The sequence below is a fragment of the Neopelma chrysocephalum genome, unplaced genomic scaffold, assembly GCF_003984885.1.
Source record: "Neopelma chrysocephalum unplaced genomic scaffold, ASM398488v2 Primary Assembly neopelma1_66, whole genome shotgun sequence".
Classification (NCBI taxonomy): Eukaryota; Metazoa; Chordata; class Aves; order Passeriformes; family Pipridae; genus Neopelma; species Neopelma chrysocephalum.
In genome coordinates, this window is record NW_020897725.1 from 9,996,270 (window position 1) to 10,020,067 (window position 23,798).

Below are 23,798 nucleotides of genomic sequence, written 5' to 3' on the forward strand. Positions count from 1 at the left end.
TGCTTAGGCTGGGGAACATGACCTGGCACACCTGAGTTCCAGGAGGTCACCAAAACTGAGCAAAGTTTAAGGAAAAATCTCAGTTCTGGTTTGGCCATTGCTGCCCAGCTGTGTCACATCAAGCAGAAAGGCTTGACTACTTTTAAATTTACCTTGACACTCTTTTAGCCCATGAATCAACTCTGGTGTTTAAGACCTGTAAAGCTGTTTAACACGATTTTTCTTCCCTTTGGAAACACTCATTTTCCTTATACTATTCTATATCAGCTTAAGGATGAAAGAGACTTTGAATTCTTTCAAATTCAGGTTTAGAAGAATGACAGCAAAAACTCTACCTTGTGCCTGGGTAAAAGAAGAAAAATACATCAGAGATGCCCCAGCTAGAATCAGGTATACATTAACAGGGATACAGGTGATCAGAGAGTTTGGGATGGGGTTTGAGTTCAGGGTGGGATTTGCACTCCCATGTACCTGAGCAAAATTTTGTATGCCCACTGCTGGCACAGGATAGAAGTATGATTGGGCACAGGAGCTGATGCACACTCCTAAACACTTAACTAAAATCATGGGAGGGATGTGTGGCATGGCAGGGGATCGGTGATCTAGGGTTGCTCTGTAAAGAGGGGAGTCCCAAGGGAACTGGTAGACTGGCTCCCACAGGATGTGCTTGCAGGGCAAATATCCTTTTACTCTTCAAATGAAGCCACTCTTTTAAAAAAAAATCAAATAAATCACACAACTGTGCATATTTGTATAAATGTCAGCTCATTAATCAAAATCAGTAAAGCCAGATCAAACATTTCTTGCTGTACATTGCAGGAGTCTGAATGCCATGAGCAACATGAGGGGTGAGCTCTGAGCATTTCAGACCTGTGCTAAAATCGCAGCGTGTTGGACCCCGGCGCTGCAGCTTTCCCTTTAAGAGCCCTTTGGCTCACGGCGATGCACTGAAACGCAGGAGGTGGGACAACACCACACACAAAAATGAAGAAGTGAAGGCAGGAAAAGTTTCTCCAGAGGAAAAATGCAGGGCTTGTCCTTCACCATGACGTCAGATCTGTCTTTAATAAAATCCCCAAAGAGCCAAGAGAAAAAGGCAGAGTGCCTACGCTAGGTTGCCAGATCAGGATTGCTCTGCATTCCCCAAAGTGGTGTTTTTGTTCAAAACGGCTCTAAATCTGGGTTCAATCAAATGTATTTAATCCCGGCTTCCAGGGATGAGGTGGCTTTTGCCCTGGATTCTAGCAGCAAGCAGCATTTTGCAGGTGAGTTTGGAAACTGCAGGAGAGACTTCTGCAAACACACTTGGGTTTAATGTAAGGTGGGCAGGGAGAGCTGAGTGTGGTGCATGTGGGAAGGTGGGCACTGTCAAAATTTGGGGAGGTGGGAGATGTGACAGTAGGAAAGGAAAGGTGAGCTGTGGGGGAGAGGAAAGGAAAGGAAAGGAAAGGAAAGGAAAGGAAAGGAAAGGAAAGGAAAGGAAAGGAAAGGAAAGGAAAGGAAAGGAAAGGAGTGCGCAGAAGTGTCTCAAAGTTGAATTCTGCTCAACATCCAGGTGGATCTGCACAGAAAACTGTAGGTTGTATTTTTTCTTTTTTTGTTTGGTTGTTTGGGTTTTTTTTTTTTTTTTTTTTTTTTTTTTTAATTGCTACTAGTTGTGTTGTGGAGCAAAAGTAGGAAGAGGTCTCCCGTTGCTGCCTGAAGCAGCCAGGCTGAGGTTGTGAGGGGACCGGGCTGGAGAGGAAAGGGCAGATTCCCGACGGGCGGAGGTGCCCGGGATGGGCCAGAGCCGAGGCAGCCCCGGTGCCGGTACCGGGACGGGACGGGGATGGGAGCGGGGCCGGGAGGTGCCGCGGCCACTCCCGCAGGTGAGGAGCTGCTGCATCTCCCCCGGGGCCGGAGAGGCAGAAGGGTTTGTTCCCCCTCCCGATCTATTGGAGCTGCCCTCTCCACACAGCAGCAGCCGCTTTCCTTCCCCATTCTCTTTGGAAAAACCTGTCTGGGGAAGCCGCTCATTTTCCAAAGGTGCAGGCGTTTTGCTTTTCTTTTCCCAGTGCATGCTCCCAGATTCGATGGAATTCTCGGGAGAGAGCGAATCTCAGTTTCTTGGACTGAGAGCTGCCGTGGGAAGGGGGTGAGGCTCCGACAGGAGCGGGCAGCGCCTGTCCCCGGTGGGGGAGTGGTCCCCTGTCCCGCGTTCCCGGAGGCAGCCCTGGACCCAGGGATCCGTGGGAGTCCCGAGAGCGAGAAGTTGCTAGGGACCCGTTCGGGCTACCCAGCTTGAGGCCAGGGAATTCCCTGAACCAGACAGACACGTGTAAGCTGTGTCTGAGCATCCCCCTGCTCTGAGTGGGATGACATCAAATACTCTGCTCAGGGGATTTTGCTTAGCAGGGCTGCCGGCACCAGGGGTTGGCTTGTGTGTTGAGAGATAAAGCAATGCTTTAAGACAGGAAAGTAGCACGGGTGATGTGGCACACCAGGCACACCTGTGCGAGAGTAGATGGAACAGAGATAAGTCCTGTGTGGATGCTGAGATGGACTGATAACAGGGTCTCTTCTAGAAAACAACCACAACACAAAATTAACAACAAACAAACTGCTCCTGCTTCTGAGGGAAGATGATTCTTACCACAGCTGATTTTTGTCCAGCAAGTAAAAAATCACACAGAGGGAGTCGTCCACAAACTCCCCAAACACTGTTACTAGAGGAGATCTGCGTGAGCCTTGTAAATTGTACCGTAGTTGTTCTGGGTTCCCTTGGTATCAGAGATGTTTGTAAAAAAAGCTGCTGTGCACCATGAAAATATGTATGTGAGTGCATGCAGGCACATGTGCCTGCTAGGGGGGTGAGGAAGGGAGTACAGTCCTGATATCCCTAGCTGCATGTTTGGTCTAAAGAATATCTAAAAAGAGTTCAAAATACTACCAACAGTAGCCTAAAAAAAGTCCTGGGTCTCAGCAGTTCCAATTCCAGCTCTCCATTGAATTCAGCTGGTGAAGTTGTGCCTTCCTGGAGCATTCAAGGACACTGTCACCTCCCACACACATCCACACGGTGTTGTACTCAGAAACACCTGAGTAGGGACAGCTTTTCCCCGGTAATGAACTGGTTTCCTCTGGGTCTTCTCCACACCTGAACTGGGATGTGGTGGAGGGTTTATAGGCTGATGAAAGGGAGATTTCTGTCCAGCACTCATAAGGGAGTGGGGAAACAGAGATGAAAAAAGTGTATGGCATGGTTTGGTGAGAGGGGCTGGGGACAGAACAACTGGGAGATAGTATTTGTCTACGTAATACCTAAAGGACTTTTGGGAGAAGAGCAGGCTTAGTTTGATCTGATTAAGGGGGATGTCCAAAGGAACAAGTAATATTGCAATTAATGGGGGATATTGTGGATGTTTAGCTGGCATGGCCACCCTGCTCATGAGAGTAGGTCGTGAGTCATAACAGAGGGGTGCTGGGAAAGCTGTAACACTACTCCACCTTGTTGTCCTTAGTGTTCATCTTTGCTGGCATATTCGTAACAGTAATAAAGATCTTTCCCATGCTGCAGAGACATCCATGAAGTGGTAGCATCAGGCTTTGCACTCTGCATATTGTGCAAAGCCTTGTGGTCTCCCTGGGGACTTGTCACTCTTTATGTATATGAAGAACTGTGGACAAAAAGAAGATGCTCCACTGCGAAAGAGGAGGGTTGCCTATCTGGGATATATATATTCTTGTTCCAGAAAGAAAGGCACAGGAGTTAATATGGGAAGGTCAGGTAGACCTTCAGAATGCCTTCTGAAAAGGCATTTCAGAAGGCAGCTGTCAGGTTAAGTGTCCCCCAATACTGTATGAAGCTACAAGCAGTTACTGAGTTCTTAAACAGTTTTACCGACAAGGTTTCGGGTTTTTTTAGATCAAAACTGCACAGGTGATGGGCTTGTGAAAGAAAAAATAACAGAGCATATCTGGTATTTCAGGTATAAGTTTTCAAACATTTCTTAAAATATTTTTTTCATAGATACAAGGGCAGAGACCATGGGAGCCCAAGTCCTGTCAACTAAGCTGAGATTCCTCAGAGCCTGAGTCATTTTTGCAGCAAGGACTTTAAGGCTGGATGTGTTGGCCCCTTTCAGTGTTGTACATTGAGGAATCAGAGCCAGAATCTTCAGCCTCTAGTCCTGATGACTCAGAAGAAGTGAGACCACTTGTTCAGATGGGACAAAATGTTCCAAACCAGGGTGATGATTAGAAAAACAATTCTGCACTTAGTAGAAAATTAATAAAGGACATTAGATAGAAAGAACAGCATTGGAGGTTTCTAAAACATTTGAAGTGGAGAAACGGGTGGTGTGTGGATATAAAAATGTAAAATAAATGATAATAGGGTGAATGGAAACCTGCAGACTTTTCCTCAGATAGCAAAGAATGGTGTTGCTCTTCATCATGTTAACTAATAGGCAGGTATTGACTGCTATATGTGATGGCAGTCATGGTGCACAGACATCAGGCTTTTGGCTTTGGTGAGTGGGAGGGAGGAGAGAGATGTTCAAAGATAGTTTTATGCCGGCATCATCTCCTTTGTGGGCATGTAGTTCACTAGATAGTTACTGATAATGGCCCAAGCTCAGGTTGTGTGGAAAGTGGTTTAAAAACCATAATGTGTGGGGTTTCCTTCTTTTTATGAGGTTTATGTTTACAGATATAAAGCCAAGGATTTAATTTGTAAAATACTTGGATTTGGTAGTAGGAAAAAATGATTACATTTCATTGGGCTCTTCCAAGCAAAACCACATTCTGACCAAACATAAACAAAAACAACAACAAAAAACCAAACAAAATAAAAAGAAAAAAAGAAGAAAAAAAAGAAAAACATAAAGGAAAAAAAAAAGTTAAAAAAAAGTGACACCCTCTTGCCTGGAAAAATCTTGTGGCTCTCCAGTGGAGGTGAGCTAAGTTTTACCTTCTTATCAGAAGGCTACAGATTTGCACCATGGCTAATGACGTACAGGTAATCTCAGGCAGAACAGGTTCTAGGTTGCTATGTCTTGTTCCTTTAACCTTCTCACCCTTCCCTATTGCTTGACAGCATCTGGTTACCAGAGATAGTGTGGATACACTTCTCTATAGAAGGGCTCTTATCCTACGCTTACATAAATTGTAGGTGTCAATTGAAATTGCTCTGGTTAGAGAAGCTGAAGATCCAGCCATGAAAATTAGCATCCCGAGGCTTGGAGCTGGCAGACAGAGTTCCCGTGGGTATGGCTGCATCGTACGTGGGGCTTTCCCAAAGCTCATCTTTTATTTGGCAGTCCCCCCTCACACATCCACTCAAAGAATGAAATCATTGCTAAGGCAACACCCTGAAGGTAGCACTGAATGTGTTCCATGTGGATCAGAGGCCCAAACCCAAGTCTGTTTCTCATGAAGATGCCTCCTAAGTACACAAACATGAACATGTGAAGTTTTTGCTGAGAGAAGCAGAAGTTTGTGCATTTTTTTCACAACTTTTCCTACTGGTATCTGAATTTGCTTTGGTAGCCATCAGCTGCCAGTGTGCAACAATCTCTTTGCCAACATCAACCACAACAGAGCTGGGGACAGCGATCGGCTTCCTCATCCTCCTTGCAATTGTACCACTGCCTGTTTGTGTCCCTTGTGTCTGTCCTTCCTCCCTTCCATACTGCACCTGCCTGCAGGTAAGGCTTCTCCAGGAAAAGGCATTATTTACAAGTGACAGCTGTGGATTTTAGCAAAAGCGTGAGATTTATATTATGACACTGCATGTCTGTCCTTTGAAAGACCTGTGCATGTTTAGTTTCTCCTGCCTTCCCTGGAAGGCAATGTTCAAAAATTTCAGAAGTCCCCCACATCCACATAGAACATTTGACTTCTCTTTTCAGAAGCTCTGGGGTCCCATGCTGGGATATTAAGAGTTGCTTTAGCATTTTGCGAGTGCTCAGCTTACTGAGAACTGCTCTTTTTGGATAGTCACAGTGTCCCAGAGGGGTCTTGAGCATTCCTGTCTGGACAGCTCTGGCTCTCATGCATGGGTGGAAATGAAGCTGTTTATAAACCCAAGAAACAATACCATGTATGTGAACCTTGGCAGTTGTTGCCTGGTGAAAGCCAGACACCCACAGCTTCAATTGGAGATATATTTGTGTATTGAACCTGACAGTGTCTCATTTTATGGGCCAGAAAACAGGGTAAGGTTTCCTCAGTCTTTCATATCTGTCACCAGGAGGTTCAGGTAGTCACCCTGGATTAAGTTATTCCTCCTGCTTCCCTCTTTGCCTTCTTACAACATAGGTCAAGCACCCTCATTCTTATGGTCCTTATGTTAAAAGGACAATTTTCTCTTCTATTGAGTAGAAACACTGACTGGCAGCTGTTGGCTTGGCAGTGAGAGGCTCAAAGGAAGTCTATCCATTTGTTTTCTTTCTGTGTTCTGATGTCTGACATCAGAATTTGGACCCAATTTCTTGAACTGTGCTTACAGCACCCAATTTCCCCATCATTCCCTCTCCATGTGTTGTCCCATCCAGGGTTTGCTGCATCCTGAGCTGAATTGTGTGCAGCCTCCCATTGCTGTGGGTTGGCAGAAGATCACAGGGCTTGATTTTTACAAATGTTTTGCAGGTCCAAGGGGCTCTGACTCTGCTGCTTTAGCAACTCTATGCAGATATTTGCCAGTGCTGCTTTGAGTTTCCTAGCTGTGGATGAGGATAACTGGTTCTCCTGCATCCTGGTGCTCTCTCAACTTTGGGATGTACCTCTGCTGGTGTCTCTGTTATTTACTGCATCTATACTGAAACCTAATGTGTGTTCTGGGATCCTGGGTGAAACTTCTGGAGTCCTTCTGATCCCTTGTGTCTTCTCATAGGCTGCTGCTGGACATTGACTTGTCATCCTTGCATCTAGGCTAAGTGTGGGAAAGTAAAAGAGAAAAAAGGCATTTTTACATCTGTGGGTGCCAACTGCTGGCTCTTGTCTACAAGTAATTCTTCTTGTGGATGGGGAAGGAAAGGAGAGCCTTTAGGCAGGAACAGCTGTGGAAGAAGATAACACTTAAGCTGAGCTTTGCAGCACAACTTGAGTAATGAATTTCTAATGCTTGGGTTGGTAACACATTCCAGGACTGTGTGGTCATCTCTGTTCCTCTTTTTCTCAATAGCTCCCACGTTCTGTTTTATTAGTCTGGGTCTGTCATTCCACTTAACCTATAAACCAAACGAGAGATGAGTAAGTTGGAAGACCAAGTTTCATGAACTCCAGGATGGCTTGCAATGAGCCCAAAGGGAAACTTGAGAGGTATTTGCAGAAATAATTGTGAGCTCATCCATAGAGGGCTGAGTCACCTGGATCCTGATGTTGCTGAACATCTGCAGAGTTAGGTCTTTGCTGTCATGAAGCAATTCCAGCCCTGCAAAAGGACCTTCTCCTAAGAGCTTGCCTTGCAAATTCATTGGAGTTCCTAGAAAAAGTGTCTCATGCTTGGTAACGGGAGGGCATAGCAAGACAACTTGGTCCAGAATTTCAGTGACACTTAGATCAACAGAGCTCACAATACCTGTAATGCTTTGGCTGCTTTTATGCCTTTTCCTTTGGAGCTGAAACAAACTCCTTCTACTCACCTTAAGGTAAACCTGCCCTTTCCCTTCCAAACGTATTGAAATAATCTCCAGTGAAAGGCTTCCAGGTGGATAGGATGGATTGGTTTTATTATTTCATCTCTAGCTTGCAACTGTGTAGCTTGACTGAGTTAGTAGTTACATTAGATTCAGAAACATGGAAATATCATATGTAGTCATAGAATTATAGAATGGTTTGGGTTGGAAGGGACTTTGAGAGGTCATACAGTCCAGCCCCCATGCAGTGAGCATGGACATCTTCAACACAGCCAGGTTGCTCAGAGCCCCATCCAACCTGACCTTCAATGTTTCCAGGGATGGGGCATCTACCACTCTCTGGGCAACCTGGTCCAGTGTTGCATTTCTTGTGTCTAATATAAATCGACCTTCGGTTTAAAACCATTACCCCTTGTGCCCTTGCAGTATCTATATGTAAGGAAAAGAACACAGTAAAGTCAGTATAGTAAGCAACTTTGTAATCCTGTATGATACTTGACACAAAATTTGCTACCTGCCACCAAGAACACAACTTTGACCAAAATTGCTCTGAATGACTCAGACATGATTATTATTAAATATTTTTTTAATTATTTCTTATTGAAAGGTAGTAATGTTTTTAGCTGCATGTGAACAGTTGCACTTTTCCCTTTCTAGAATTTGTGAATGCAACTCACACTTTCTGAGTGGCTTAAAAGTTTTTGTTCCTTCCATGCTCTACAAGTTTTCCAGACTACCATCCTGCTTTCCTGTTTTGTGATTTCTTACTGAAACTTTTTGAGTAACAAATGACAGCAGGAGGGGTGGAGGGTTGTTTCTTTCTCTTGCTGAAGTTTCCACATCTCCACGTACATATGTTTGGCCTGTGAAAGGAAGAATACAGAGAAAAAAAATGAAGCATGTCTTTGCTGAAACACAGTTTTGGGGACAACATTAATGACTGGGCAGATAATAATATACCAGGGCTTTGCAGAGAGACTGGTAATTCCCCAGAAAGTGCCATGACTATCCTATAGCTTCTCCTGACCTTGCTCTAATCACCTGTGTCATTGTCACTGCCATGCCTGATACATGGTGTCCTTGGGATTCTCGTAGTTGTGGGTGCACGAGGTTGCTCTGTATCTGCATTTTTTGGACTTGCAAATCCTTCTTTCTGGTTTGTGAAGTCCACCAATGTACTCCTGGATGTATGTGATGACCGAACAGGCTATTTGCTCACATTTATGATCACCAACTTATATTGTCTGTGACAAAGAGAATTCTCTGTATCTGGTCTGATAAACAGGCAAAGACATCAAAATCCATATGGGGAGAATTAAGTTCTCCTCCAAATGGCTGGCACATGTACTTGGCTGCCCCCAGGCTACCAATTCCCTGGGTTTAGAGTAACAGCTGTGTCATTTTAGCTGTTTAGCAAGGAAGGACCAAACCACAAAAACTGCAGCCAGTGTTAAGAATCTGCAAGTGGATTACACTATAAAACTCTTTGGCTACATTTTTATGAGGGGGGAAAAAAAGGGTGGAAAACAATAATTAGGAAAACATCCAGGTTCCATTAACTAGTTTGGGCATTCAGCAGGTGATTTATTTTTAAGTGCTGAAGGCAGTATTTCCTGCTGGATCTTGGTCTTACAAGACTGGATCATACCCACGGCATCTGTGTGTGGGCTGATATACATTGATGTAAGAGAATAAAGGAAAATTCAGTTGGCTCCTTTCTGTGAGTTTTTCTTCCACATTTGACCCTAATAGTTAAATATACAATGACATCGCTGCTATTTAACACTGCAGTTCATTTGTGGAGACCATTCTCTATTAATTTTCACATTTTACTAGAGTGACAAGTGTACATTTTTAAAATTACATTTATTCGAACATTTCTATGAGACACAGCACTCCATGAGGCTGGCAAAGGGGTCATATATAATGGAGTTATGGAGGCTGCTTGACTTATATTTCCAGATTTTATATCAAAACCTGTACTAATTTTCCTCAGAGCTTTGGGGTTCCCCAAAGAGGTAGTGTTATCATGCACGTTTAGGCTGGTGAATTCCTTGCCCAACAAAGCTACCCAGGGTGGGTGAGCTCCCGAGTTTGTGGTGGAACAATGCATTACATGCCTATTTTCAGACTCAAATATGATGCTTCTGCTTTTTTTAGATGATACACTTAATTCTGTATGATTTACATATATACATATAATAGATATATGCATATACCCACTCACCCTCCTTGTATTTTTTTGTTTGTGTCAGTTTTTCCATATATATCATACAGACAGTCTGCTTGCACGTGAGGAGATGTTTATGTCACATTTTTAACTGTTTCTCCCTGTCCCAGCTGGTTTAAAATGATTTCCAGAGGAGGCTGTAGTATTTGATCAGAGGAGTAAGTGGATATTATGGCAGTAAAATAGAGATTCCTTTAAATCCTCTGCATCCTCTGTAATTGTAACATTTTATAGAGCAATGATTAAAGAATTGAATTTGTTTCATAGACATGTGACTATATGACTATAAAAGGGTTGATCTTGTTTTTATTGTTCACCCTGTAACCTACTGGGGAAACAGAAAAACTGCCTCTGCAGTGGGAGCTGGGCAGATATAAATATTTTGGCTTAACACCTCCCTCTCCCTCCCCATACGCTTCTTAAATGTGGTTTTTCCGGCACAAGCGCTGTCTGCGGAGCCGCCTTGGCCCAGGGGGATGCTCGGAGGAAGCAGGGTGCTGTGCAGGGCTGCTGCGGAGCACCACAGTCATTTCTACACCAACACTGCCCTCACGTGTCGGGGATTTGGGAGACCCAAATGTCAGTAACCAGATAATTAGCAATTCATCTTTATCCTCCGGGAGACAAAACACACAGCTGGTGTCCTCCTCTATGTACAAAACCAGAAGCATTAACTGTTTAAGGGCTGAGATGTTGCCATTCTCCAGGTTCGCGGTTTTTTTGGATGGGAAAGCAATACCCTGGCCCGAGCAAGTCGTGGGGGGGGTTTCTGGTTTGGTTTGCTTTGGTCTGGTTTGGTTGGATTTGGTTTACATTATGCCATTTATAGTATCAGCAGGTCTCCACATCACAAAAGGGGAATTTTGGAATTTTGTCACCTGGTCGATTTAGACCTGGGCCCCAGCAGGTATCGTAGCTGCCTGCAAGCAAGAGTGAAGCACCCATTTCATCACTTTGCATGGATCTATCAAGCCAGAAACTGTTGATCACCACTGGTGTGTTGGATTCGAAGGTGTTGGAGAGGTGAACAAGTCCTGTCCTTTTGCAGGCATCAGATGCAAGTGATGGTTGCATTGAAAGTCAAACATTAAGCAACTGACCTTGCTGAGCTGACAGCATCTGAGACTCAGCTCAGTAGAACAATTGCTTTTTTGCATCCAGTAAGAACCCAGTGACTTAGTTTATTAGCTGTGTGTGGGAGGAGGGATCATGATATTGTTACAGAGTAGGAACAAGAAATTTTACTGCTATTTCTGGCTCTGCCACAGACATCCTGTCTGCCTTTGGGACAGTCATTTTATCTCTCGGGCCCAGATTAAACCAGGATCATTTAATAATTTCATCCTTGTGAAAGGTGCTTCTTTCCACCATGAGTTCCTCCTAGACACAGAATGTGACATGCTCTGCCTGCTCATGCAAGTGACATGTGTGCATTCCCATTTGGAGATCTGATACCTCTGAGTATACCAGCTCTCACATTTACTGCTTGCACCATTTTCTTTTAGGTTCACTCTCTGGCATCTTATTTTACCAAAGAGCTGAATTTCAGTTCTCTTTCCACTGACTTGAGGAGCAGGGAGATTAATTCTCCAGCCCAACACATCATTTTTCTGTAGTAATAGCTTCACTCCTTTCCTTTTTTTTTCCTAATGAATTTGTGCCAGGAAGTGTTCTCTTTTCTTCACTTGTAGTTTCCACTGTATTTAATTGAAAAGTAATGGTTTAGTCCCCAAAGTCTTGTAAAAGCCAAGGGCTAATCTACAGGCCTCTCTCTTTTTTCTTTCTTCCCCATTTGTGTTATGTCAGCTTCTGTTGGGGGTGGTGGGGAAGGAACAGCTGCTTTTTGGGGCTTTCTGTTGTGTATTAAAACAGCATCTGAGATTCAAGCGTGTCTGGAATAACGTTTGTAGTGCAAAGCCCAAGCTGGCTCAAGAGCTGGCTCCTCTTTTAAGCCCCCTCATTCCTACTGCACAAATTTGCTCGTTTTGCTGTTTCTGGGCCAGGTCTTTGGGAACAGCCTGTTCCCCCTGTTCAGGAACTCATCACCACCCCTTCCTCCTCTTTCACAACACGTGGGACAAGATGCTCTCTGTAGCTATCACTCTGCTGACTCTCCTCTGTAGCAGTTCTTGCTAAAAAGCCCAAATACCCCTTAGAAAAGTTGTTTGGATGAGCCCACCCGCCAAGCCTCACGTGTGAGACTTACGTGGGTGATGGTGATCTTCTCTCCAAGCTCCCTTTGGCTGTCTCTCCCTGTGACCCTGATGGCCCCTCATCCTGATACTCTGCTCAGCTACTCCTGTGGGCAGCCAAAACGTGGCTGGAGAACCCCAGAGTGTTGTCCTGTCAGCATCAAGGACATGCTGCTTCCCAGGGCTGCATTGTGGGGCTGCCACGGCAGTTAAATCCAGATTAGTGACCTCAGTGGCTGGGCATCCACAGCATCAGGTGGCCTTACTCTGACATGGGACTCCAGGGTGAGAGATGGGCAAAAACCTCCTACAGAGCTGTGTCACAATGTAATGGCCCTCTGAACTTGCATGAGGGCTTAACCAGCTTTATCCAAGTCTTCCAAGCCAAATATTCTCAGCCAAGTACTGCTGATTTTAAGAAAGGGAAAGAATTCTTTTCCTAGCCATGAGCTAGCAGCCAAAAGAAGGAACTTTCCTGTGCCAGGTCCGTAGAATTTTGAATGTGAGCTTCATGGAAATCCAGACCAAGACAGACCAGATGTAGAGAAATTGCCCATGACAAAGTAAGGAAACTTTACAAATGTGAGAGAACATCGAGGTGAAAATTTTGAATCCAAATTAAAGGTTTTCTTTAAAGAATGTTATCAAGTAGCCAATCTATTAAAAAGAAATTTCTCATAAATTTGAGCTGCAGAGAAGATCTCAGAGCATTTGTTGATGGGAACTTCCTTAGTTCAGTGCTGAAGAATTACTATTTTGGAACAAAACCATTCTTTTATTCCCTTCTCATGAATGTTGAATAAATCTGTCTGAAGTATTTGAGTAGTAGTCATTCTAAATGATCTTAATGTTGTGAATGTACCTGCTGCCTCCTAGCAGTTGCCCTGCATTTTCAACCTCTGCCTGTTGAAACCCTCGATGTTTTTTGGTATTCTTAAATCTCTTAATATTTTGCGATCATAATATTTTCTTTTAATGCTATTAAAGTTTAAGTGAGGCACATTCCCTACTGTTTTCACTCCATGTGGATTATTTGATGCTATGGCTTGAAATGACAGATCAACATTTACCCTGAATTGGGTAATCACCTGAAAAAAAAAAACCCAAAGAAACAGGATATAGATCTAAATCCCTCTTAAAGATTAAGAATAAGGCAAAAATGTAGCAGAGTAAATGTAGACCCCAAGCATGCTCTCTGAAAAGCCACTGAAAAGCCACTAAGAAGTAGGCAGTATCTGTTTTCCCTCCTGATTTGGGGAGTTCATGGTTGTGGGTTCTGTGAACATGGGGTGTGAGACCCTGGTTCTCAAGAGCCAGCCTTCAATTCTCCTCAACCTCAGTGCAGTTTGTAGCAGACTTGAAATTATTAGTTGTTGGCTTACAAGATGAGTGTATTTGGAAAAACAAAATATTGTTCCTTCTCAATTTGTATCAGTCTCTTCGTAAAAAGCTTTCTTGCACGTGTATCTGTGGTTTGTTTTTCCTAATAAAAGAGCCTGAGTAGAAAGGATACCCCAAATGACATGTGAGTAACAAAATTCACAGTTTTTCGCTCACCTTCTGACAGAGGCAAATGCATTTCCTGCCATTTTTATAGTTCTAGTGAACTGAAAACAGAAACAGAGGTGGGGGAGGAAGAAAAGTCCTTTTGTATTGCAATTAAAATGCTGAATTCAACTGTTCTCTTGGAAAGCTAATGTGAGCTCTGTGTGGGGTCAGATACAGGTCCACACCAGTGTTCTAATACCTCTTTATTTTTCTCTACTTTGTGTCTGAACTCAAATTGAAACCAATGAGATTTGGACACTCCTCTGAGGCTGGGACCTGGGCTGAGGAAATGAAGAAATAGGAAATTGAAGTTATAACTTCTTAAGGCTATTCAACCAAGAAGAGTAGGGGAAATAGGAGAAAAGTGGCCTGGAGACCAGAAGAAATGTTGGGGTGTATGTGCAGAGATGGATAGTCACAGAGGCCTCGTCCACAGAAATTTGGCTGCTTCCGGCTCAGCTTGACCTAAGGGCCTGTCAGTCAGCCCCATGCCAACAAATTCCCATCGTGTGAGACTTCCTTGAACCTTGAATAGGCTTTATGTCTTCACAGTGGCCTGAAAGGTGGATGTTATTTCTGATAAGTGCTGTGCCAGCTTGCTGGAACCTGCTCTCTCCCCTCTCTGTGCTTTGTTGCTGAAGAGTTTGCACAGTTGAGGTCCTTCTTTTTCTGTGTGTGTTAAATCTCTACTGTTAATCTCCTTGGTAGATTTGAGAAAGAAAAGGACAAGTTTAAAAATGCTCTTCTGACTCCAGATTCCAGTTTCCTGTTGATACAGCTGTGTGTTTTCTACTGGATGGGTCCGTAAACAGATGGTTTAACCCTTCAATTCTTGCGGTTGTGTTGCTTCAGCATGACCAGTTTCTCTTCGGAAAGAAAATTTCCCCTCTTGCTTCTGTCCAGAGCATCCTTTTTTTTCCTCCTTCTTCTTTTTGCACATCCCCACGCATTTCACATCCTGCTGTGGTTTACCACTTTACTCAAAAAGAACAGGATTTCCTTGTGCCTTTGGTGAGAAAACTTCTCTCCTTTACAACCCCCACTTTCTAGTGTTGTGTTTGTGGAGGGAAAAGTAATTACACCTTCTAAATTTAACTCACAGTAATTAAAATTCAATTATCAAATTTCCTGGCAAGAGCACCAGCAGAAAACCAATGTACCAGAATTCTCCATAAAAAACTTCTAGTGTATGAGATGAGAACTCATCTTAGCATAAATTACATGCCAGGGTATTTCAGCCTTTCATACCATAACAAAATCTTCATCTGTTATTGTTTTCATTCTGGTGCTGAGTCTGTTTTCATTCTGCTTTAATCGATGGCATTGGTGGCATCACATCCATTGATGAGGACCTGGCTGCATCTCGCTGTGCCACCCTGGGTGAAAACTCTCTGCTATTGAAGCTACAAGTATATCCAGCCTGAGGAATATGCTGAGTGCCAGGTCATTGTTCCTCTTATCAGAACAAAATGGAGAAACCTTTTCTTTTTGGCTAAAGTAGGTGGTTTCAAGGTGCTCAGCTGTGGTGTTCCACCATATTTGAACTCCTCCAGACACATCTGAAAGTCATATTCAGAAAAATTCATATGCTACAAACTGAATACTGATTTTTCTATGAGTGAGTAGATAGAAATTTTTTCTTCCCAGGCACAGCACCAGGAAAGCCCTGGATGTATAGTCCTTTAAACAGCTCTCGTTTTCCTACCTCTCCCTATTCATACCGATATCTTCATAGGGGAACTCTCTTGGGATCTCCCTTGCCCTTATTCCCTGGCTGCCATCTCCCTTGATGGTAGCTGCATGTTCCTCCATGGTCTGGGCAGTTCACAGTCTTCAAGGTTTGTTTCTTGTAGCCAAAGAAGTGTTACCACCCCTGTTCTGCAGACATAGAGAGGCTAAAAGCTGAGTTCAAACAGCAAAGTCATGCCCTAGTCTTCCAATATAGCGTTTACCTTCTCTCCCTTTAGCTGTCTCAAAGTTAGGCATTTTATCTGGAGTAATCGAGTCTCCTGTGCGGTCAGTGCAAGGATCCCCTCAGCTGTCAGCAGAGAGGGGCCCAGGGTCTGCACCCAGCAGCTTTGAGCGCAGCTCGTTGCTCAGAGGAACTGAGAAGAGTGGGGTTTTTTACATATCATTTCACCAGTGCCAAAGATTCCATTAATCTACTACTGAGTGTCTCATAAATGTAGTAAAGGTTTATAACCAAACTTGCAATCTTCTACAGCACTACACAGAGAGCTGGGGACTTGCTCCAGGAAATTTTTGAAACCAATGTCCATAAACATTTGACTGCCAGAGGTTTTATTTGTTGACTAGCTCAAATTAATTTGACTGTGCAAATCATCTTTCATTACCATAAATATTCTTTTAAGGCATTGCTTTTTAAGTGATGCTGTTCTGCCTGTCATTTATCCTTTGCAGTGACTATGAGAAGTGAACAAGGTGCATCCATGTGCAATAACAGTGTGGCTATGTGGTCTACATTAGAAAAGGAACTTCTCTTAAGGAACTGCTGTTAAAAACAAGCTGCTTCCACTGGCTCCTTTTAGTAGTCTCATTTATAACTGTGTCTTACTAAATGGGCACCTCCAGGTCCCAGTCAAAACTGATTTACTCTCCTCCTCCCTCCATCTATGCCTATCTAGTGACAAGCTGAAAGAGCTGGGGTTGTTCAGCCTGGAAAAGAGAAGGCTCCATAGAGGTCTTATTATGACTTTCCAGTACTTATAAAAACAGCTTATAAAAAAGAACAGTGACTTTTTACATGGGCAGACAGTGATAGGACAAGGGGCAACAGTTTTAAACCAGAAGAGGAGAGATTTAGGTCAGATATTAGGAAGAAATCTTTTACTGTGAGGTGTGCAGTGACACAGGTTGCCCAGAGCAATTGTGGATGCCCCATCCCCGGAAATGTTCAAGACCAGGCTGGATGGGACTCTGAGCAACCTGGTGTGGTGGATTCTTGCCTTTCCTGGGGGAAAGCTGGTCTGATATCCTCTCGGTTATGTAAGAACTGAGTAGTTTCTAAATTCACCTTTAATAGCATGAATTGACCTGCAATAGCTGTATGCCCCAAAACTTTGCCCTCCTGATAGACTTGTCTTGAAAGCAGAATTTTCTTTTCCTTTCTTAAGAAATGAAGGGTTTGTTTGTGTTTGGGCCTGTAGCTTACATGAAGTTAATGACAACTATAAGAAAATTAATAACATGTAAAAGCAGTTCATGGTTTTACATGTCTTATTAGATGCTCTCTTTGGAATTGCAGTGCTGGTGTTGATTTGTAGCATGATCCCCAGAGAGGTTTAAATCTCTTGTGGAGAACTTTCTTGTCTCAGATAGGTGCCAGCTTAAAGGGATTAGTTTCATACTAGATGGCATTCAGTCTGTGGATTCTGATGTCCTTTTGCATATCCCTTAGGTTCAGGTACAATCCTGAACATCCACTGGTCAGATTATGTGACCAATACATCTGTTCTTGAACAGGCAGCAATCACAAGTATTGAGGCCATGTTACTGAGAACACAGCTGCGTTGGGCAGGGCATGTCTCCAGGATGAAGGACCACCGCCTCCCTAAGATCCTGCTTTATGGTGAACTTGCCTCCGGCTGCCGCAAGAGAGGAGCCCCGAAGAAAAGATACAAGGACTCCCTGAAGCAACAACTCAGCCTCGGGCATATTGATCACCATAACTGGTCTACTCTGGCCTCCAATCGGGAGGCCTGGAGACAGACCATTTATAACGCTGCTGAGGCTTTTGAGAAAGCACGCAGGATCACTCTTGAGGAGAAAAGACAACGCAGAAAGAATCGAGCCTTGCAGAATATACCATCTAAGGAGTCTTTCTGCTGTGTCTTTTGCAACCGGACGTGTCTATCTCGTATTGGCCTTTTTAGCCACCAACGCACTTGCAAAAAACGTGGGTAGAGCCCTTCCCAAATCTTCGTTCGCGAAGCCTAGCCATGAATGATGAGGTTCAGGTACTGTATGGCATTTCACACCTGACTATCACCAAGCCTGAGTTGGGGAGCTGGGTAAGAATATCACTGGATCTCAGTTCCCCAGATATCCAAGGAAAAGGATGCTTCTTTACAACATTCTCATTTTTGGTAGACCACAAACTACTTGTGCAGGCTTGTCACTTCTAACAGTTCATACAAAACTCGGGAGTGTACTGAATCTGAAACATCTGGTGATAAGTACATTGAGTATCCTCAATTTGCCGTCTCCTCCTTTCTGCTTACAAAACCTGTACTCCGATCTACCTCAGTGTCTCAACTACCATCTAAAAAAGTTAACAAATTACAGATTTGTTTACTGTTCTTTTCCATTCTCGTAGCCTTAGGCCAGTGATGGTCTCCAATATCATTTTTGCGAAGGGTCATTGTGTACATGGTTTGGCAAGCAGTGTCACTGCTCCACATGTTGAGCTAGTAAATTTCTTCAGATAGGCTGGGCTTGTTCCAGGGATTTAGGCAGATAAGCTCAGCAAAGCTTGGGAAAAGGAGGCCTCTAGCTAATCACCACACTCCTGCTAAATGATCTCACCATAAAATTGGCAAGGTCGCTTGTGTTGATCTCAGTTTAACTTCTAATATGAGCTTACAGCAATTCATCATTTCTCTAGCTTATGGATCACCATGTTTCTGGCTTGTTGCCTGTGTGGTGCGCATGGGCACAGACTCCCTTCCAACCAGGTTCTGTACATTTGAACTCATGCAGAGCTTGCAGTTACATTTCTATTGAATGTACTGGTTTCATTTAAAAGTTCTTAGTCTATTTCTGCATGACTCTGTGTTCTTGTTTTATGGATTTTGCTTTCTAAGTCAGAAGCAGAAATGCTCAGAAGTGTGTGCTTAGCATTCAGCTCCTTGCTTCTCTTTTTAGATACCAGGTATCACTGCTACAAAGGACTTCAGATTTCCTTTTTAAGAACCTTTTTGGCACATTCTAAAGTACAGGGACAAAATCTTCTGGGGGGATTTTAAAAGGCAGTTGTTTGACATTGGTAACCTGTGATATGGCTAAAAGCTTGATATCAGCTTTAGGAAGAAAACAGATTAGGAAGATAATGTCTCTCCAGGGAATTCAATACTTCAGTTCCTTGAGGATGTGATTTAAAGCAGCATCTGCTCTGTGCTGTGTAGCATTTTATACTTTCCCTCAGATCCCTGAACTGAAGATTGTTTGGATATGTGTCTATTTGTGTGACTCAGTTTATAGCACTCAATAGAAATGTCGAGGAAATACCGTCTAGGATCTTGAAAGAGAGGCAGAAGGGACTTACGTGGCATCCCACCCTTAAGGAGAAGAAAGCACCTGAGATTTTCAGATGCTCAGGTTGAAAGGAATGACAAAAGTTAGAGGGTCCACAAAAGTTCACAAATTTTTATTAGCAAATTACACACTTGGCTTGGAAATTGGTATAAGTAAGTCTCTGTTCTCCCAGTATAAACACATGGCAGTGGGTTTTGGATAAAGGGGTAGGGTGAAAGGGAAGGGAGAAAGAGAGAGACATGGATTAAAGAGGGTGAGAAAGAGAGAAAGGAAGAGAGATCAGTCCTGTTGATCCAGCTGATGGAGTGCCCAGGGTTCTGAGGGGAACACATGCCTGTGCTTCATGGGAGTACCATTTCATAGATAAGTTTTCCCTGCCCTGGAGATAAGTTTCTCACTTTCTGTGTAAATTAGTTATCATGCACAGTCCGTTTTTCTAGACCTTTATGGAAATGGGTCAGAGGGTTTTGGGGGTCTTTGGTGGTCTTGATGCCCCATACAGTTTGTGCCCACTTCTCAATCAGATGCTCACAGAGTTTGATGAGGAAACCAGTATAAGGTGTTCAGTTCCTTTTTCCTCTTTGTGATAACATGGGGACTCCAGTTATCTCATGTTTGTGGTTCATCCCTCACCCTGTCTTTACCATGTAATATGACTTTAACTCACAGAGAGGTTTTGTGGTTTGTCTTCTGACTATGTGAGTTTTCAGAGATTTCTAGACGCCTGGTACTTTTTCAGAACATCAGTTCAATTTGTTGCTGTCTGGATGTATCTTATGGTCTTCAACTTCTTTTTCCCTTCCTTAATTTAAATACTAGTCCACTTGGTCTTCGGAAGTTAATCTGTTCTTTCTCAGAGGATCTCACTGTGGGTCATATCAGCTGAATTTTTCACAAAAGAGATGTGAAAGTATCACAAACTGAGCTGAGCTATGGTGGAGACCAATGTGAAAGACTTGTCTTGCAAGCACAACACAGCAGTGAAGTGGATAGGGTTTGGCATTGCTAGTACTTAAAATTGCAGTATTGCCATTATTCTTTCCCCTTGCTTGGTGTATGATCCAATCTGATGATACCTCTCTCCCACTCTGGGTGTCAGTGCTCTCCTGATTTGGTTATCTAGAAAAAGCCTCAGGCTTCAAACCAGCCAGATTCTGGTTGAACATTTGGATTCCATGATTCTGTGAAGAAAAGCTGCTTCCCTCACAGAAGTGAGGCCAGATCATATTCAGATCAGATGACCAGTGTGGCAGGTATTGATGTGGATGCCTTTGTTTCAAGTGTACAAATGCTGATTTACTGGTCCCTCTGCACACACAGAACTAACTCACTTCAGATGCTACAGGAAACGCCATGATTTTGCCTGGCAAAGGCTAAGATAACATATATCATTTCAAGCGGGATCATAATGTTCTGGAATCAGACTCTGAATTAGTGTCAGGTCCTCCTAAAGTATGCAGGAGTCTGGCATCTTCTGTTGGCCCTAAGGATATTGCTGACCTATATGTCTTCCAACTGCATTCTCTGTCTGACAGATCTCATAAAATACTATAAGCTACAGTTACCAAAATATGCCATGCTTGGCACAAAAATATCCTTTCATGATAGGACTCTGTATCTGGAAATGCTGCTGTTTATTCAGATAAGTTGTAGGCTCCATCTGTTTTTTACTTAACCACAGGGATGTAGCAGTGCAAAGACTGCTCATCATTGAGAGCCTTGAGGTGGCTTTGATATAATGATACAACACTGTCTTAAATGGCAGCTACGTTGTTTTGGATGAAGCCATGTGTGCCATGTGTTCCAAAGGGGCCGTTAAAGTAGTAGCAGCAGCAGCATCTCTTTCCTTCTGTTATCTCGAAATCTTCCAGATACAAAACCAGACTTCTGGTAGGATTCCTGTTATCAGATAAAATAATAATTAGCTGCCAAATAGCTTTTTTGGCAGTGCTTAAGACAGGAGAGAGGGTGGATTAGAACAACAGAATTTTTTTGTCTGTACTAAATGTACCTTTTAACAAATAGATTAGTTTTTATTCCCTGAGCCAGAACCAGACTTTAGGTAGCACAATGCAGGACTGAACTGATGAGGACATCTTGTTGGTCATTTCAGTTTACAGGCATATTCTATGTGTGGTTTTGGCAAGGTGTGCATTCACAGTCTGTCAGTAATGCTGATTGTTTGTGCTTCCTGGGGATCTTAATGCAACAGAAAAGGACGGAGAATTCAAAGCCTCCTGGATGATCTGTCTCAGTGATGCCTTTCTCTTCTAGTAAAGAAGTTGCCTTCCTGATGTTCAGACTGAACTTCCCCAACTCTATTTTTGTGGCTGCTGCCCATTGTATACCCTCTGCTACCACTGGGAAGAGTGACCTTGTAGTAGATCACCTGTTAACCTCTTTGTCAGACTAACAAAGCCCAGCCCCCTCAGTGTGTCTTCTCCTTTTGGTCTCTGACCATCTTGGTTGCCATACTCTAGACTGGTAGTTCCTAGGTACACCATTGACCGTGAGGATTCAAAACTGTAGTCCAGGAAATTAATTAATCTACTGATATTTCACCAAGACCAGATTCTTTTCCATATTCCATCCAAACAATTTAATGCTTGCAAAATGAGAGCAAATAGCTAGCCCTTAGTATGGATTTCAACAGGGAAGAACTTTGATAGTTGGAAAATAAAATAATCAACTCAGACAACTCAGAAAGATAAAGCTGGGGGAAATAGCTGTGGTAACTTGATATGGAGGGGAAATTGCTATTTAAAGGAAATAGTGTTGCATGACTATGTCAGTTCATCAGCAGCTCTAGGGAAGAGCAGATATTAGGTCAAACATTGTTTCAGATTTCAAAATTTAAATGTCAATCAAATTTAAAAATGAAAAGTTGTTATAAGTCAAAATTCTCTGCATTGGAACAGAAACAGAAAATGGTTGATACTTGAAAATGTAGATTTCTATTTTTATTAGAAAAAATCATGAAACCCAAGATAACTTAGAAAAATGCCATGAAATCTGTGCTATTCTTTCCATGGTGGTAAAACCTCCAATGACACAAACAAATAAGAAGAGCTTGATAATTTTTTATTTTTTTTGCTCAGCTTGGAACAGAGTTTCCCTAAGAGGGTAAGAGGACAAAAAGCATCTTCCTTTTGATTTCAAGACCATGACTGAAAAATAGGAGATAAGCAAATGCAGAACAAGACTATTTGCAAAGTACAACCTTTGCCAAAGCAGCCTGCTCGTCTGGCAGCTGGAACTCATACTTTGGTTATCCAGCTCATGGCTGTTATGTCAATATCTTGTGCTGTACAGTTTTAGGATGGTTTGTAACTCTATGACCTTGTATGGTCCCCATGCACTTTTCCTTTCCTAAAACTGATGTCCATCTGCTTGTCCCTTCTGGAGACTTTTCTCGTTGTTCCTCCAGATGTTCCCTGTTACTTTTCATACTCCAGTTCAAGCCTGTTTCATGGGATGAGCTCATTAGATGCACAAACCAAACACTTGCAGTTCGAGACATTAAAATGTTCTTAGAGCACAAAACTGTGTTGTTTAATATCTTGATTTGTGGAGTCCATGGTGACAGTGTCAATCTGTTAATGGTGCCCAAACATTTTTAGGCCACTCTATTCTAAGTGCTGCTTCTACTGGGACAGCACTTACAAAACATCAGGTTGCATTCTAACGGGGAAGTTTTTTCCCTCTGCACACTCCACGGAAAAATATGAAGAAAATGTGAGGCCACACTGAGTTTGCCAGTATAAGCAATTTTTTTGGCAAAGAGATGAATGTATGTAATCTTTACTCTGTAATTGTCTAAACTGAATTAGAAAAGACTATTCCAAACATCTGTCTACATTCTTCCCACAGATACATTTCCCAAAATAAAGTTATGGGAAGCTGGTTTTTCATCATTCATGGATCCACAGAAATATAACGGTTGACTCACTGTGAATATTTTATTTTGTTAGGCTATTGAATGTTTTGCTTCATGCAGAATGTTCCTTTCTGCTCAACCTACCATACACAGCAAGAATAAATCCAGCTGGCACCTGACATCTTTAAAACTGTCTTATGTTTTCTGGATTCAGAGTCTGTTATTTTACAATCTGTTCTGGACATTTCATGTCTGGGATTAATTTTAATGAGGTATCTAGAACCTCATGAATGCTCTGGGAAAGCTGAGCCCTGAATAATCATATTTTCCATTACGTGTCCTGCAGAATCTGATTTATATCTCTGTCCTGATGCTAGCTCACTTGTTACTAGTATTACCTTCTGACAGTTTATGAGCATTCATGGGGACTTAGGGATTTGTAGCAAGAGTTTAACAGTGGGGAAGTCCTGATGGTACTGTGATTACCACTGATCTCGCTGTAAGAACTGGCCCTCTGTCGACCCATCTGTTTTGGGTATAATAACAATGCAAATATTCAGCAATATTCAGCACAGAAGTTTCAGTTGAGAAAAATCAAGAACAAACTTCTACCCTGAGGGCCTGATTTAAGCCCACTGATGTAAGCCAGGTCCTGATTTTCATTGCCAATATGCCCGTCTCTCTGACATGCATTATGAGTTTTTAACCTCTGTGAGTTCTGGAATGAAACTAAGCAATCTCTATACTTGCCCAGAAATACAACTGAGGGATGAAAGAATATGTGGCTTTATTTAATAGATTATTTATATTTAATTTTGTCCTTTTGTTTTTTACTTCATTGAGCTCCAGATGCTGTATTCTCCTGGGAATGTGCTATTTCAGGTTAGTGTTTACAACTCTGGGAATGTGCATGTCAGTCTCCTAGGGTACCTTTTAAAATAATTTTGGATAATGGGAACATTCAGGGTGGTTTGTGGAACCGGAGTTGGCTCTACAGGCATTTTTGCTTGTGCGGTCTTGACAGTTCAGCCAGCAGGTGGAACCAGGGGAAAGCAGAT

General features: G+C 42.8%; 1 protein-coding gene across 3 annotated transcripts in view; it reads left to right on the forward strand.

The window, feature by feature from the left end:
- The first annotated feature begins 1,010 nt into the window (after nt 1–1,010).
- CCN4 (cellular communication network factor 4) overlaps nt 1,011–23,798 on the forward strand; it is a 36,095-nt gene continuing 13,307 nt past the window's right edge. Inside the window, exons 1-3 of one of the 3 annotated variants that reach the window (XM_027684508.1) lie at nt 1,011–1,269; nt 8,597–8,600; nt 17,561–17,620. In XM_027684508.1, coding sequence (XP_027540309.1) covers nt 1,193–1,269; nt 8,597–8,600; nt 17,561–17,620 — 141 coding nt within the window. In that variant the 5' untranslated portion in view covers nt 1,011–1,192. Of the gene's footprint in view, nt 1,270–8,596; nt 8,601–13,885; nt 14,153–17,560; nt 17,621–23,798 lie in introns of those variants that run through there. The other 2 variants (XM_027684506.1, XM_027684507.1) reach the window with 2 other exon arrangements.